Raw genomic sequence first — 16,834 nt, forward strand, 5'->3', positions numbered from 1 at the left:
AGTAGTCCTTGCTAGAGATAGATTTAAGCATATAGCCAAAGTTTCCGTGAATAGGATTAAGTCCGATAAGAGCCTACAAGTAGGTTGCTTACTGAGTATTTTTATACTCATCCCATGTTGTTGCTATTTTTCAGGTGCTAAGTAGACCAATGTCGGAGGCGGGAATGTGTGGAGCCGTGCGGCTACAGTGGAGACCCTTAGATCGAGTCCTCTTTGTCCATGTCGTTTTCAATGCCATTTTGATGTTTATTTTGGGAAAACTTATGCTATTTTGTAACTGTTTTTCTTTTGTTGTGTTTCCGCGGATCCCGTTATGTTTTGGAACTATTTGGATTTTTAATGTTTATCAGATAACATTAATTTCATTGTGTCTCCCGTTTTATCAAATGAAAATGTTGTAAGGCTTTTTATCCTAGAGTCCACGTAGCGATTCGTTATTCGATGCGTCGGAGAACGGTCCTTACAGCGAACCTTCTTAATCTCATGAATTCCTAATCATACTGATCCACCGTGCGTTCGCCTTGGATCAGGTGGTTAAATTCTTGTTGTTTCTTTATACGGGTTTCCTTTGGATAGTAATATTTCAGGAAGGCTTCCTTAAAGGTTTCCCATGTTGTGATCCCCTCTCCCGGGTTGATATTCGGTTTATTATCTGCCCACCACACTTTTGCGTCTTTTTGCAGTACATATGCCGTGCACGCTACTTTATGGTTATCAGGACATCTCATTGATTCAAAGGTCGTTTCCATGGTTGTGATCCACATCTGAGCCACTGTGGGATCTTCCTTTGAACCGATGAATGGACGAGGGTTATACAATCTAAAGTCTTTTAACCAACTCGCCCCCCTGTCCGGTTGCGGATTTTTGGTCGGTTGTGTGGCTGTCGCATTGACCGGTTGTGTGGTCGTCGCATTGGCTGGTTGCGTGGCCATTGTTGCGACTTGTTGCGTAGCTAACAATGTGGCTTGTTGTGTGGCCAACATTGTTTGCATTGTCGTTCAGAGTGACTCCAACATCAATCTTGTGGCAGTGTCTAACCCGCCCTGTGGTGCAGCTTGAGGGGGCGGTGCGTTTTCCAGAGGGGGTGCAACTTGTGGGGGAGGTGCGTATTCAGGAGGGGGTACAGCTTGTGGGGGAGGTTCGTATAGATGAGGGGATGCAGCTTATGGGGGAGGTTCGTATTCAGGAGGTAGTTCGAACACATAGGGTCCAGTAGTCGACCCTTCTTGGGAAGAGCTTCTTTCGGCTTCTCTTCTTCTCCATCTCCTAATGGGATGTCGTCCTCTCCCTCTCCTACCTCTTCTACGCCCACTATGCGGCATGGTTCTAGAAACCAAGAAAATGATTATATCTACGTCTATGATTTACTTATAACATTACTTACATTCTACTATATAATTCAAGGAAAAGACAACATAAATATCGTAACATAAAGACATGCATTGATACAAAATCACATCATAGCATAAAATCATACAGTATCATGACTTTCAATTTTTAAAGCCAATCACATTAAATATATTATAAAAAAAAATATATGTCCTTCCCTCATCCAATGCAAGTTGTACTTGACAACGACAGAGCATCAACAATTGGACCGTGGATCATGCCAAGCCAACTGTAACGACCCAGATCCACCGTTAGCAGATATTGTTCTCTTTGGGCTTTCCCTTTCGGGCTTCCCCTCAAGGCTTTAAAACACGTCTGCTAGGGGAAGGTTTCCACGCCCTTATAAATGGTGGTTTGTTCTCCTCCCCAACCAATGTGGGACATCACACTGAATAAGATATATACAGTAGATATTTGGTAAAGATTTGATAGAGATATATTGGATAGATTATCTCGGTTAAATCTTTGAAAGTATGTAGTAAATTGAAACCCTATATATGTCCATTAGACAGTGCTCTCTAGAAGGTACTTTTATTCCTTCTTTGTTGTACATACTAAGGTCCCTTTAGCCAATATTATTCCTTGAATTTTCTCTCTCCTGTTCTTTGTGTTCATCTTGATTGAGTGTGTGCATTGTTGAGCGATCCTAACAACTGGTATCAGAGCGAGGCAAAATTCATCACGATCTATGAAGATAGAAATGTCAAAGATTGGAATTGAAAAGTTTGATGGATTCGATTTCAGTTTCTGGAAGATGTAGATTGAAGATTATCTGTACTAGAAAGATCTTCACAAACCCCTGTTGAGGGTGAAGCCGAATACTATGACCACGGAGCAGTGGAAGTTCAAGGATTGTCAGGCCTTAGGGTTGATCCGATTAACGCTGTCCAGAAAGGTGACATTCAATATCATCAAGGAGAAGACAACATCAGATCTGTTGAAGGCACTGTCAAATATGTACGAGAAATCATCGGCTATGAACAAGGTGTATTTGATGCGTAGGTTGTTCAATCTACAAATGTTTGAAGGTGGATCTGTTGCTGATCATATAAACAAGTTCAATATGATTGTAAGTCAACTAAGTTCAGTGGAAATTAATTTCGAAGATGAAATTAAAGCATTGATTTTGATGTCATCTTTATCCGAGTGGTGGGATATTGTTGTTGCCGCAATCAACAGTTCACGAGGATATGATAAACTGAAGTTTGATGAAATTTGAGATGTAGTTCTCAGCGAAAGTATTCGCAAACGAGAAATCAGAGATTCATCAGGAAATGCTCTCAGTGTTGATCGAAGGGGAAGAAGTAAATTGAAGGGCCCAAACAATGGGCGATCAAAATCAAGGAACTGAGGAAAATCTCCAAACAAACAAAATGCAAAGTGTTGGAGTTGTGGAGAAAAATGTCACTTTCGAACAGATCGTACAAAGAGGAAGCATAATCACAAATCAAAGGATGACGATGATTCGGTAAATTCAAGAGAAGACATTGGGGATGCTCTAATCCTCAGTGTGAACAGTCCGATTGAATCTTGGATTATGGATTTAGATGCATCTTTTCATTTGTCTCTAAATAAAGAGTTTTTTCGAAACTTCAAGTCTGGAAATTTCGAGAAGGTGTATCTTGCCAACAACAAAGATTTGGAGATCAAAGAAAAAGGGGATGTCTGCATAAAAACTCCGATAGGAAATCATTGGACATTAAAGGATGTCAGATACATTCTTGGTCTTAAGAACAACTTGGTCTCTATTGGTCAGTGGGATAGCATAGGTTATGCAACAGAGTTTGGGAAGAGTTCATGGAAAATTGTGAAGGGTGCTATGGTGGTAGCACGTGGCATAAAATCTGGGACTCGTATACACCACCGCAGGGTGTATGAACATGACTGTTGTTGTTGAGAGTGCTTCAAATTCAAGTATATGGCACAATAGACTTGGACATATGAGCGTTAAAGGAATGAAGATGCCGGTTGCGGAAGAAGTTTTGGAAGGTCTGAAATCTGTTGATATGAGTCCTTATGAGAACTGCATTATGAGTAAACAGAAACGCGTTAGCTTCACAAAGATGGTTAGAGAATTGAAGAAAAGTACTGGGACAACGAAGCAAGTGGGAGTTGAGGTTGAGTTGCTGAAAGATTCACCTAATGATGTTGTAGCAGATACTCAAGAAACTCCTGAGACTGTTGCTGAGGAACCAGAAGCGGAGCAAGTGACACCTAAGCAGGTGTTGAAAAGATCATTCAAAGCTATCAAAGTACTAGATAGGTATGTACCTTCTTTACACTAACGGTTGGTGACTGACGAAGGTGAACAAGAGCCCCTTGATGAGGCCCTACAGTTGGAGGATACAACTAAGTGGGAGTAATTCATGAATGATGGGATGTCTAGGCTTCAAAAATGCGTTGCTCTTTCATCTGTTGATGCTGAGTACGTGGCAATAGCTGAAGCTGGAAAGGAGATGATATGGATGACAAACTATCTAGAAGAATTAGGGAAGAAGCAGCGCATAAAGATTCTTCAAGTAGATAGTTAGATTGTCATGCAGTTGGCGAGGAACCCGGTCTATCATTCAGAGACAAAACACAGAAGGTGATACCATTTCACTCGGATGTTAGTGGAAGATGGTAATGTGTTTGGAGAAGATAGAGGGTGCATAGAATCCAGCAAACATTTTGTGTGTGGTGTTGGAACATTGAGGTTCTGCAAAGCCTCAAGTGGTATGGTACAGATTGAAAATGAAAATTTTGGTTGATTGGATCAGTCTCCGGTGGGAGATTGTTGGGTTGACTAGACGAGTCTTCAAATGAGAGATTGTTGGGATATGGAGCCTGATGCCTTATTATCGTAAAGAACTGGTAGAGATATATTTTGTAGATATTTAGTAAAGATATGATAAAGATATATTTGGTAGATTATATTGGTTAAATCTTTAAAAACTATATTTAGTAAATTGAAACCTATGTATATCAATTAGGTAGTGCCTCCAAAATGTACTTTCCTTCATTCTGTACTCTCTTATGTTGTACATACTAAAGTTATCAATAAAACTTTTAGTCAATATTCCTCCTTTAAATTCTCTCTCCTGTTCTTTGTGTTGATCTTGATCGAGTGTGTGCATTGTTGAGAGATCCTAACAATATGTGGATAATGATTTTCTTCATTCAAACTTCTTCAATGGCGGACTTTGAGTCTAGTTTAGTAATCTCTCAGCAGATCGACTTGACCTTGTGAAAGTTTTGAGCAATTGTCGTGTTACATTGTGAATTTGATAACAATTCGTTCTCCAGAAGTTATAGCCTCGCATCGTTCTTCTTTGAGAACAACATCACGAACGTGTCTCATGCTTCTTTTGGTGCCTTGTCACCCTAAAAATGCTCTAGTATCTCTTCTCTGGTTGCGATCTTCAAGGCAAATATTGATTTACCTGCTTTGATTCTCCATTTGCGCAAGACACCGTTAGAATTCTCTATGGCGGTGTAGTTTCACTCCCGCCAATGACCTCCCAAAGGTCATGTCCTTGTAAATAGGACATCATGCATGTTGTCCAGTTGTTGTTAAACTTTTTTATTCCTTCCAATGGTTTGAAAATCACTCATCTTGTTGGCTATACCTCAGTAATGCTAAACAAGTTCTTTCGATGAAAACTTGCCAAGTCACAGACTACTCACAACACAAAGAAACTCACTCACTAATAATTTCGAGAAATTGTTTGTAATGTGGAGTATCAAACAGAGCACCAACTATAGAACATACTAGAAATTTCAAGAGATCAGACAACCTACACTGACCTCGCTCTAATACCAGATTGTTGAACACAACTTTTTGTGGAAACATTCTCACTTTTTATTAACACCAATCGGGAAGAAATTACAAAATATTCTATAGAAACTACTTCACTTTGTGCTTTGTATTTCTTTTGGGATGAAAACCTAGGTAGAATGGAAAAATATTTATAATAAAGACTACGACAATCTATTCCTAAAATATCTTTTGTGTTTTGTATTTCTTTTAGGATGAAAACCGAGTAGGTGGAAAGATAGTCTATTCCTAAAATATCTCAATATTTTTTTCTAAAATATCTAATATTTTTGTTCATAAAATACCTGAATCATTTTACTGAAATGAATACTAGCTCATACAATTATTGGGTTTGATCCTATTGAGCTAATGATACAAAATTAGTTTGTTTTGCTCGGTTTGAATCGATTATTTGTTTGGGTCAATTTTTGCACACTCCTAATAGATAAGCTAAAAAGTCGTTTAGTTTAAGGTTTTATTTATGATGCAGTCTAAGAATAAAATAGATGTATTTAGTGTTACGATTAGAATCATATCAAAATTTTTGTATAAATAAATAACTTTTTGTTCCATTCTCTCAATTAATTCCAACCATTTTACATAATAATTATTATTTTTTTGTTAGTTTTATTTTTATTAAGTTAAATTATTAAAATAGTTTTAACCAATTAAATTAAATTGAATTTTCATTCATTAATAAATATACAAAATTAAAGTTAAAAAAACAAGAAAAAAAAGTTTAAACTACCCCTCATTAATTTTAAATAAGATATTGATATGATAGATAAGATGGATAATAATATTGATATGATCAAAAAAAACCAATTAATTAGATTGATATTGATATGAAGTAATTAATTTTAAATCATCAAATAATATTTTTAATTAAAAATTTAACAATAATTATAAAAAAAAAAATAAACACTTCTATAATTTTACTTGACTAAGATAAATTTAACTTTATCTTATTATTAATTCAATAAATAATATATTTAACAAGATATTAATTAATAATTTAAATAAATAATTTATTATGTTAATTTATATTTTAAGCAAATATAAGTTATAACTATATTAATTTATAATTTAGTATAATTAATTTTAATAATTGTTAATAATTATAAATTTAATTTAAACATATTTGTAACAATTAAATAAAAAGATAGGACAAATAAACCGAACCGAACCGAACCGAACGGGCTCCGTAGAACTCAAACCGTGGTTTTAATTGGCGCTAAATTTGGTATCATTTTGCGTTCCCTCCTACTGAAAGTGAGACGAAAACGCTGCTTTCCATTCGCTCTCTTCTTCTTCCCGTCCTTCGCGCTCCGGAAACTGCTCTAGTAGTGCCGCCGTATTCAGCCTCCGGTGGTTCTGACCCACGAGCCAGCGAGCGACGTGATTCGTGGCGGCGTGTTCATCTGCACAACAGTTGAGTGCTTCTTGGGAGTTCGACAATCTCCACGCTCTAATCGACGCCAGATTCGAACACCCACACGCCGGGCATCCCCAAATCGGTTCACCCAAATCCTGTTCGGTTTGCATTGTCAGAATCGAGGCAAGCGTTCCAGTTCGTTTCGGTAAGATATAGGTGGTAAAGATCTGCTTAGAACCTTTCAAAATCAATTAATATTATTAGCTTAGTGACCTTACGTAAAGTAGGCTGAATTTTGGGGGCCTTACCCGTGAATGGTTTAATTATGAAAACTAATCTGAAAAATGTTGTTCTCCATCAGTCGTACCTGGTGATTTCTTATTGAGGTTGTCTTGATGTCTGTTAGTTATTTCTTTATTCACAGGTCTGATGATTTACACAGCCATCGACACCTTTTATCTCACTGATGAGCAATTAACGAACTCACCTTCGAGAAAGGATGGGATTGATGAAGCTACTGAAACCTCCCTGAGAATCTATGGTTGCGATCTCATCCAGGAGGCTGGCATATTGCTTAAATTGTAATTTCATAACTATTTCATGGGTTTCATTTACCACATGCGAGCAAGACTGTATGTATATATATATAATACATTTCTTCTTTCAGGCCTCAAGCAGTCATGGCTACTGGGCAAGTTCTATTCCATCGTTTCTATTGCAAGAAATCATTTGCCCGCTTCAATGTCAAGGTTATTGTTGTTACAATTATTAGTTTTTCTGTGAGCACATCAATTTATTTTTCTAAATTGAATGGCAAAGAAATGCTATCTTAAAAATTTAAATTCTACTTGGACTGTCTCTCATAGCTATTCTAGCCTGCTTGATGTCTCTGTTTTTGGTCATCCTTTGGTTGTTTCCTTCTTATACCTCTCTCTTCCTTTCTCTCTAAACCTTCCATTTGTTCAAGAATGGGTCAATCGTCTAAAAAAAATCATTTGTTGTGCTTGTTTATGATCTTTAATTTTTTAGAATACTTGCAACTTAATTAACTCTACTTGTTGTAATAAGCTCATAAAAAAGCTAAGGATTTCACCTATGAAAGTATGTTTTTTTGGTTTTTTTCATTACAAAAAAATGATAAGTTTCTACAATTTGATTCCTCTTCTTCTTAAAATTTCTTCTGATTTTTTTTTTTTCTGATGTGATGCTTTTTTGGCTATGATAATTCCTGCAGAAAGTTGCTGCTAGTTGCGTGTGGCTTGCCTCGAAGTTGGAGGAAAACCCTAGGAAAGCCAGACAAGTAATTATTGTTTTTCATAGAATGGAATGTAGGAGAGAGAACTTACCCATTGATTTCTTGGACCCTACTCTCAAGGTTTGAACTTCAGGTTCCAGTTTTGAATCTTAGGATCCTTACTTTCTTATTTTGTTAAGCAGAGGGTTGTTTATCAGTTGCCAAGTAAAAAAGGTTTTAAATCATTGATCTTTCGTCATAGAAATAATGTGCAGTCTAGCTTTGCTAATATAATGTATTGATTCTGTCCCCTTCTGGGCTATGTTATAGCTATTTCATTACTCTTTATATTTTTCACGGAAATGACCTCCTAGTTTATTTTTTGTAATATTTTGCAGAAATATGCAGACTTGAAAACGGAGTTAAGTAGAACAGAGAGACATATATTGAAAGAGATGGGTTTCATTTGTCATGTTGAACATCCGCATAAATTCATATCTAACTACCTTGCAACGCTTGGAACACCTCCAGAACTGAGGCAAGAAGCTTGGAATCTAGCCAATGACAGGTTTAATAATCAAAAGTTTTGTTGCCTTGACTTTTGAATCTTATCTTCTGGATTGTATCTTAATGACTGCCTTGTTTATTTCAAATGCTTTTATATGTTCGTGTGCATGTTGTCTATCTACATAGATACATTACACTGGGAGGTAGTAATTTGGTGAACTGAAATATAATTTTCTTGTTGAATTTTTTAGGTCTTCAATTGGGTCATGGTGGAAAGAGGTATTGTTTAACTTTGAACCTACTTCTGGACCATTGGCCACCTATTTTAATCCCAACAAGAACACTTGCTTTCATATAGGACATACAATCAAAAATAAAAAAATAAAAAAAAACTGAACATGGTTAAAAAATAAATAANAAGGAATGCTCAAACCCGCAACTAGCTATATGAAAAGGGGTTCAATCCATGAGGGATTAATACACGGGGACTCTCTTGTTGCCAGTTGTTTCCTTGATCAGGAAAGCTTTTTGTTTTTGGTGAAAATCCCTCTTCCATTATGATAAATGAACATGCAATGTAGCTGGTGCATTCACTTATTCATACAAACCCATAACTAACAAAACTTTGTTTTATGCCTTGTATCCAATCCACATTAAATGGACAATTGTCCACTCTTCCTACAGTTCTCCATCAATCTTTTAGGCAAGTTGCTACGTGACCAAAATTGCCCGTGACTTTTAAGGTCCTCCAGAGCTTAAAAAAATTTCATGTCTATTATGAACATGTTGCAGGAGTAAGTAGAACCCTGCCATTTCATTGTCTTCCACCAAGTTTTTCCTTGAGAACCTAATTTCGATTAAGTCTCTTGTGACCAACCATCAGGGTCCTTGGATGAACTTTTTAACATTTCCTTTAATAACTCTCGAACGATTCTCTTCTCAGATTTCACGTTTGAGGGTTTTTTATCTTGTTCAAGATAGTAAAGTATGTTCATGAATTTCTTTTTCTTAGTAGCTTCAAGACAAAGTCAGATAGATTTGCGAGATCATTATTGTCATAGTTGTATTCTAAATAAGCTATTTTTTTTTTTTTTATTATCAAAAATGGAAAAAAACTAATGGTCAAAAGAGACGAACCCCACGGAAGAGTGAAAAAAGAAAAGGAAGTATTACAAAGGAAATCTAAAGGCATCCCTATTTAAACATAAATCACTAAAAGAAAAGTTGACGAAAGGTTTGGAGTGAAGAAGCCTCAAGTCTTGCTAATTCGAACCGATTCTACCAAGTGAATGCTTATCTTCAAAGATTCTCAGATTCCTTTCCAACTGAAATTTTGAAATTATAGTTTTAGCCCCATTTAACCACAACGATTTGACTTGAATGCCGACAAAGGACCTACTAGAAGTTACTGTATATAATCACGATGGAAGAAGAACAAAGAAAAGTTCTCCTTTTTGCAGCAAAAACTCTGAAACAGAAGTATTCTCATCCCCCTCACAAAGGCATTGAAGTATATACTTCTTTTTTAATCATATTTCTTTCTTGGACTAAGTAAAGTTTCATTAATTCTCCTTCCTCCAAAGATGGAAGACTCAAATCTTGTGTAGAAATAGAGCCTGAATTGGATTTGGCATCAATCAATTAAATCTCGGTCTTCTCTTCACTCTTTCTGATAACTTCAAATTTCTCATGAGCTAGAGGGTTTTGACTTTATTTTGAAGATAAACCTACAGAATAGGAGTAAGCATATCTTTGTTGTTGCCTTGAAGAGGAGTAGCCCATTCAAAGGTGGTAGATATAGACTTGCGAAATTCCAAGATGAAAGAGGTGTGAAGAAGACATGGCGTTGAGATTCTTAGTTTTCTTTGCAAAGGTAGCATTGGATGGCATTTAACTTTGGAGGTTTTCCTATGCTTAATTCTAGGATGGATATATAAAAAAAATGTGAACGTCTAGAAAATTGAAGTTCTTTTAATACTTAAAAACAAAAATTCTATATTGTATTATTGTCCCTGTAGGGGGCTTCTGTTAATCTTGGGAGAGGGGATCTTTGACTTTGGAGTCCTAGCATTTCTGAGGATTCTCTTGTAAAATTCTTTTGAGCATTTGGTGAACCCCTCTGTTATCTCGCTTCGGTTTTCTCCCTGTTGTGGAGGGTTAAAATTCTAAAGATGGTGCAAGTCTTGCACGGAAAAATTAATACGCTAGATCGTGTTATGAGGTTTTGGCCTACTTGATCAGTCTGCAGTGTTTGTTCTTTGCAGAGGCGCGACTGAGGATTTTGACCATCTTTATGGGAGTTGTATTTTTGCTAGTTCGATGTTGGTCAGTTTCTTTTAGGAGATCCGCTTCCAGGTTGTAGACGATAATTTTGTGTGATGGGAGTCCCTTTTTCATCCACCTTTCTGTGAGATGTGATTTCTTATTTTAGCTTTATTTGGCTTGCTTCTATCAGCCGTTCAGTTGATTATTGATCCCATCATTTAACCATTGGAATAGGACCTAGGTTAGGTAATATGGCATACATGTACTGTATGTACCTGATGTTGTTACATGGATAGCACTGTTAACAAAATGTTTAGATTTTATGTAAATCTTCTTACATATTCTATGAGAATTTGTTAATTTAATTTTTTTTTTTTTTTTTTTTTTGGAGCAGTTTACGTACAACATTGTGCGTTCGATTCAAGAGTGAGGTTGTTGCTTGTGGGGTTGTACATGCTGCTGCTCGAAGATTTCAAGTACCCCTTCCTGAAAATCCACCTTGGTGGAAGGCATTCGATGCAGAGAAGTTGGGAATTGATGAAGTCTGTCGAGTTTTGGCCCACTTGTATACCCTTCCTAAGGCACAATATATCCCAGTCTGCAAGGATGGAGACACATTTACATTTTCTAATAAGTCACTGGATTCACAATCCCTTCCGGTCTCCAAGGTGTTTTAATTATTGCTATGCTTATTTTATATATATTTCATTGTCTAGCCTTGTTGTCTGATCTTTTATGGCTGTATAAGTTGAATTTTGCATCTTTCATTTTTCAGGAAGTTCCACGGAGCAGCCCAACAGCTAACGATGGTGCTTCTATTGCAAAAGCCATCGCGGGAACTAATCCTGAATCAGGTGGGTCCAAAGATGAGATGGTTAAGTCATCCTTACACAAGCTCAAGGAATCTAAGAAGTGTGATGATGACTCCAAGAGCGTTCTGCTTGAAGCCACTTCTAGGGAGGAGCTTGTGCCTAAATCAAAACCTGACCGAAGAGCTGAGAATGGTGAAAAGAACAAGGAGAGAGAAAGAGATAGGGATAGGGAAAGAGACAGAACCAAGTCTCGAGATCGAGATAGGGGACGAGAATCTGACAGAGAACGTGAGAGAGAGGATGCAGACAGAGAGAAAGTCAAGGACCGAGCTCATCGCTCGAAGGATAGGAGCAAGGAGTTGGGTAAGTTCTGAATATGATTATTTCCTGCACTTTGAGACAAACAGAATACATGGAGTTGAATGTAAATAACAGTATTTGCAATAATAAATGCAGGAGGGCATTTGGAGAAATCAAGGCACCACTCATCGCGAGGTATTGGTTAGTTTATTTTTCCTTGATACATCGTTAGGGTGCTTCCTTTCCATGTTAATGAAAATTTACTGCTTCCTGAATGGTAGTGAATGAAAAGAAAAATAGTTGGTTCATCTTTATTATTAACACGATGGCAATCCTTTGATCCTTTTCAGATCTTGATTACCATGGCTCATCATATTCTTCCCGCGATAAAGAACGCCATAGGCATCATTGATAGAATGGAATCAGGTCAATCTTCTATGATAGGAGGGGTGGCATAGACAAGGCAGCATGGGCTTGGTCTCTCTTGGATTTGTACCAACTCCAAGTACAGTACAGTATTGCAGATAGATGGAGTGTCAACAGATTTAGTGAGAATTCTTATTTTTGGTATACGCCCACCTTGATTTGACAATTATGTGTTCACCATTTTAGATGACTAATTTGCAGGTTTAGAGCCACTAAGAAGTATGAACTCGAAACGTATGAAGAAGCTTATAGGGGGCTATAATGAATATGTACTTGGAATGCGAAATTACAAAGTTGTAGCATCTACTCTGGTTATCATTAATTTGTTTGTGTTTTCTACCCCATCTCTGGTTTTCCGGAATTGATTACTCTCTCAGGAATTCCATGCTGAAATTGAGGTGTGCCAGAAATGTAACACAATGGCAGCATGAAGGTTTGACAGTGGCCATGAGCATTTGAAGTATATTAGCAGACAGACCTTTCTCTGTTCGTTTGACCATTCTTCTCAAGGTGTGGGTACTTTGAATGCCATGTCTATTTAGTTTCTGTTTAAACTAGTTTAAACCGTGTGTTAAGGACATGTTATTGAGCAATAATAGCAGAATGCAATTTTGACACGAGGTAGATAGATTAAGTAGTGATTTTCTTCCAAATAATTCGTGTTTAAGTGGTTTGTCAAAGGAGCAACATATCCCTGGTTTGAAAGGTTATATGAACTGATGGGTACCAAACGCTATCATAGAAACACAGAATTGTAGAAAGTCCAAAATGATTGATGAAGATTGGGAGGAAATAGATGAACTTCCTCACTACCCATGCTAGTTTGTTTAGAACCATCATTGGATGTTATTGGATCACCATCATTACTTCGTCTTCTCTTCATACACTTGTGTAACCCAAATTTTGGAAACATGAACAAACAAAATAAATAAAAGTAACTGCAATTTTGAAATTAAAGAAATAATGAATTACATGAACAAACAAAAATAAAGTTTCTTTCGAATTAATTTGTTAATTTGTTAATGATCTCACAAATTTCTTAAGCCAATAAGAGGGCGAGACATCATTGCTCAAGTCATGTTCTCAAAATAATAGGCATATTGAATTGATCACAAAAGTATTCTCACCCATACAAATAAAAAAACTAAAATATGCTTATTTTGTGAAATATTGATCTTCTATATTAACAAATTTAGTAAGAGAGCTAAATATGTCATGGTCCGGTTTTATACAAACTCATTATATAGGATACACTCACTCACATATCTTTGCATGTATCTATACATGAATAATTTGGATCAAATATGGATCAAATAGTTTGAAACAATAACAAAGTAGTCGTATCAATAATGGATAATACATCCATCCTTATCTCTATACTATAAACCCTTTAGGTTATTAGTTAAATATAATTCTCTCCGGATTAATCACATAGTATTAAAAAGAATAGTTAATCTAAAAATAAAATAATAAAATCACTATTAAAAGTAAATAATTAATTTTGAGCGGGCCTAAAGGCATAAATTCCAATACTTTGCTAATTACACGTATGGGGCACTAGCCATCTCAGGACTCCTTATTTTATTGAAATTAAAAAAATAGCCTTTATTCACAATTCGAAGTTTTCTCAACTTCAAGCTGTCGTGTTCCGCTCAAAAAAAATTCATTCAATAGGATGAGAGAGAGTCTTCGCTTACCTGCTTAACTGTGGGAGAGGCGTATCTTTGGGTTCCATTGTGGATTCCTTCTTTCCACTGACTCTTTCCTCAAGTAAAGACTTGGTCTTACCCGAAAAATTGAGTTGCCAATGGGGAATTCGGACTTAGTTTTCAATTTCACTTGGCAAAAGACAGACAAGCCTTTGTCTAATTTTTTTGTTCATTAAGAATAGAATGAGTCAATTTGTTTGGAGTGTATTCAAATGGTGAGTTTGTTTGAAAGTAAGAGATTATAAGTTGGTTGATTTGGTAAATAGCCACAAAGTCCATAGAAGTGGTAACAGTAATGATGCAGTGTTACACACATACATATCATACCCTAATACCCTAAAATTATTTATTGTTTCTTGTATTTATAAAATATGTGATTTTATTAAGTTTGCTCATGGTTACAAGTTTAGCTCCGTCACAACCTAATGAATGAATTCAATGAATGAGAGGTGAGACGTGGTTACTCTTAAAACTATTATTAAAGGAACTATCCTCCACCACAATGAATGAATTCAATCGTGTATGATTATGTTCTCCATGTTTAGTCAGGTCTCAAATTATGGTCCTCATACTGAATCAAGTAAAAGAGATAATTGATATTGAATCGACTAAGTCAATCGATATTGATAAAACTATTCTTTTTAAACGTTTTTTTTTTTTTTAAAATTCGATGAGATTTTTTAAACTTTAAAAATTTAAGCTTATTCTTTTGCTATTAGATTTTTTTTTAAAAAAAATTTAAAAAAGTGATTCGTAATATCCGCTCACATGAAAAATGAATCTCAACGGATTCAACGGATTTCCTAACAATCTCCCCCTTCTCCTCTCTATAAATTGATCACTCTTTGCACACATTTCACAAACTCACTCCAATCCTCTACTCTCCTCTCCTCTCCTCTCCTCTCCTCTCAATCTCTTTCTTATATTTCCTTCTTTTTTGTTTCATTTGTTTGCTATGGATATCGATTTGACCCCTCAATTGCCCAAGAAGCTCTATGGCGGCGATGGAGGCTCCTACTACTCCTGGTCTCCCGCCGAGCTTCCCATGCTCCGTCATGGAAACATCGGCGCTGCCAAGCTTGCCCTCGACAAGAATGGCTTCGCTCTCCCTCGCTACTCCGATTCCGCCAAGGTCGCTTACGTTCTTCAAGGTACATTTTCATTCTTCTTTTCTACTCTGTTTCAAACTCAAAATTTCAGTACCCAACGTTTCTCTTCTTTTTGCTCTGTTTCAGGCAATGGAGTCGCCGGAATCGTTCTACCAGAGAAAGAGGAGAAAGTCATAGCAATTAGGAAAGGAGATGCAATCGCTCTTCCATTCGGCGTCGTCACGTGGTGGTTCAACAAGGAAGCCACCGATCTGGTGGTTCTCTTCTTAGGCGACACTTCCAAAGCTCACAAATCCGGCGAGTTCACCGACCTCTTCCTAACCGGCGCCAACGGAATCTTCAACGGATTCTGCACCGAGTTCGTTTGCCGAGCCTGGGATCTGGATGAAGCGTCCGTGAAATCTCTGGTCAAAAACCAAACCGGAACCGGAATCGTAAAATTGAAGGAGGGAGCAAAAATGGCAGAGCCGAAAAAGGAGCACCGAGACGGAATGGCGCTGAACTGCGAGGAGGCGCCGCTAGACGTGGACGTGAAGAACGGGGGACGAGTGGTGGTTCTGAACACGAAAAACCTGCCGCTAGTAGGGGAGGTAGGGCTAGGGGCGGATCTGGTGCGATTGGACGGGAGCGCGATGTGCTCGCCAGGATTCTCGTGCGACTCTGCTCTGCAAGTGACGTACATAGTGAAAGGGAGCGGAAGAGCAGAGGTTGTGGGAGTGGACGGGAAGAAGGTATTGGAGACGAGAGTGAAGGCGGGGAATCTGTTCATAGTGCCCAGATTCTTCGTGGTGTCGAAGATCGGAGATCCGGAAGGGATGGAGTGGTTCTCCATTATCAGCACTCCCAATCCTGTGTTCACTCACTTGGCCGGAAGCATTGGGGTGTGGAAAGCTCTGTCGCCGGAAGTGATGGAGGCCGCGTTCAACGTGGATGCTGATTTGGTGAAGCGATTCTCTTCCAAAAGGGCTTCTGATGCAATCTTCTTCCCTCCCTCCAATTAATTACCCTTCTTCTACAGTTTCTTTTTCCTCCGCACAATAAATCTTAGATTTCACTTCTTAGGTTTGATTTTGTAATTTTTTTTATTTATTAGTTTTCAGATTTTCGTTGTTCTTCTTGAATTTTAAGATCAGAGTTTAGAAAATAGTTTTGTTTTATTTTTCATTAGAATTAAATAAAGATGGACTTGGATGACATATGTGATGTTATATGATCTATGCTATATAAAAATTGTTATGTCATTAAATTAAAGTAATGATGAAAAATATATTTTTAAGTATTTAATTAATTTTTTTTTAAATTGACCAATTAAATAATGTTATTTAATATTGATCTTAATTCAAATATATGTGATTCAATAACTCAAAGGTGCAGAAGTACGATTTATCTATCTTATAACTAGTTACAATCTTTTTTTCTAGTAAATCATGAATTTGTCTCGGATAGTACTAAAAATCTTATCGAAAGCTTGCCAATCCATTGTGGAGCACTGCACAAAGGATGCTTGTGCGGTTGTTAATCCTATGCTAAAGGGTAGAGACCTTTGGTGTCCCCTCCCGTCAAGAATTGGGCCTCACAATCACTAGCCAATATTGGCTTTTCTCTCATGTCTTTCTTCTAATTCTTATTACTTTTCAATATTCAATATGAAAAAAAAACTCTCCCACTTTTCTCTCTCACTTCACACCTTAAATAATGTTGTTACACACGTACACGAATACCATCAATATCTACTTGAGGAGCAGCAATGAAGACAATAACAATGAAGACAATAATAAATACATGAAGACAATAATCCACACTAAACAATCCAATGGAAAGATGGTTTTCCTCTTCCGTTCCCTGTGTCTTTGTTTCTGTTGCATTCTATCTCATCGTATCAAATTCTGTTCTGCGATATTTGAGAATCATC

At 37.0% G+C, this 16,834-nt stretch overlaps 2 protein-coding genes across 5 annotated transcripts; both read left to right on the top strand.

Moving 5' to 3' along the window:
* Window positions 1-6,454: 6,454 nt before the first annotated feature.
* Window positions 6,455-12,728, top strand: LOC111789134 (cyclin-L1-1-like). 4 transcript variants are annotated; one of them, XR_002814270.1, is made up of 10 exons: window positions 6,455-6,765; window positions 6,985-7,141; window positions 7,228-7,309; window positions 7,795-7,935; window positions 8,193-8,362; window positions 10,961-11,234; window positions 11,342-11,741; window positions 11,835-11,873; window positions 12,029-12,226; window positions 12,306-12,728. XR_002814270.1 is itself a non-coding variant. In XM_023669789.1 (9 exons), exons 2-9 carry the CDS (start codon window positions 6,990-6,992, stop codon window positions 12,088-12,090), a joined length of 1,320 nt encoding a protein of 439 aa, XP_023525557.1. In that variant the 5' UTR covers window positions 6,455-6,765; window positions 6,985-6,989; the 3' UTR covers window positions 12,091-12,728. The 4 variants fall into 4 exon arrangements, 3 of the variants coding, with proteins under 3 accessions (XP_023525557.1, XP_023525558.1, XP_023525559.1); XM_023669789.1 differs by having other exon boundaries at window positions 12,029-12,728; XM_023669790.1 differs by having other exon boundaries at window positions 7,795-7,860; window positions 12,029-12,728.
* Window positions 12,729-14,657: 1,929 nt separating this feature from the next.
* LOC111789155 (glutelin type-D 1-like) lies at window positions 14,658-16,105 on the top strand. The gene is made up of 2 exons (XM_023669815.1): window positions 14,658-14,964; window positions 15,049-16,105. The coding sequence occupies exons 1-2, from the start codon at window positions 14,769-14,771 to the stop codon at window positions 15,921-15,923; spliced, it is 1,071 nt and encodes a 356-aa protein (XP_023525583.1). The 5' UTR covers window positions 14,658-14,768; the 3' UTR covers window positions 15,924-16,105.
* Window positions 16,106-16,834: the final 729 nt, after the last annotated feature.

Source organism: Cucurbita pepo, chromosome LG02 (genome assembly GCF_002806865.2).
Source record: "Cucurbita pepo subsp. pepo cultivar mu-cu-16 chromosome LG02, ASM280686v2, whole genome shotgun sequence".
Lineage (NCBI taxonomy): Eukaryota > Viridiplantae > Streptophyta > Magnoliopsida > Cucurbitales > Cucurbitaceae > Cucurbita > Cucurbita pepo.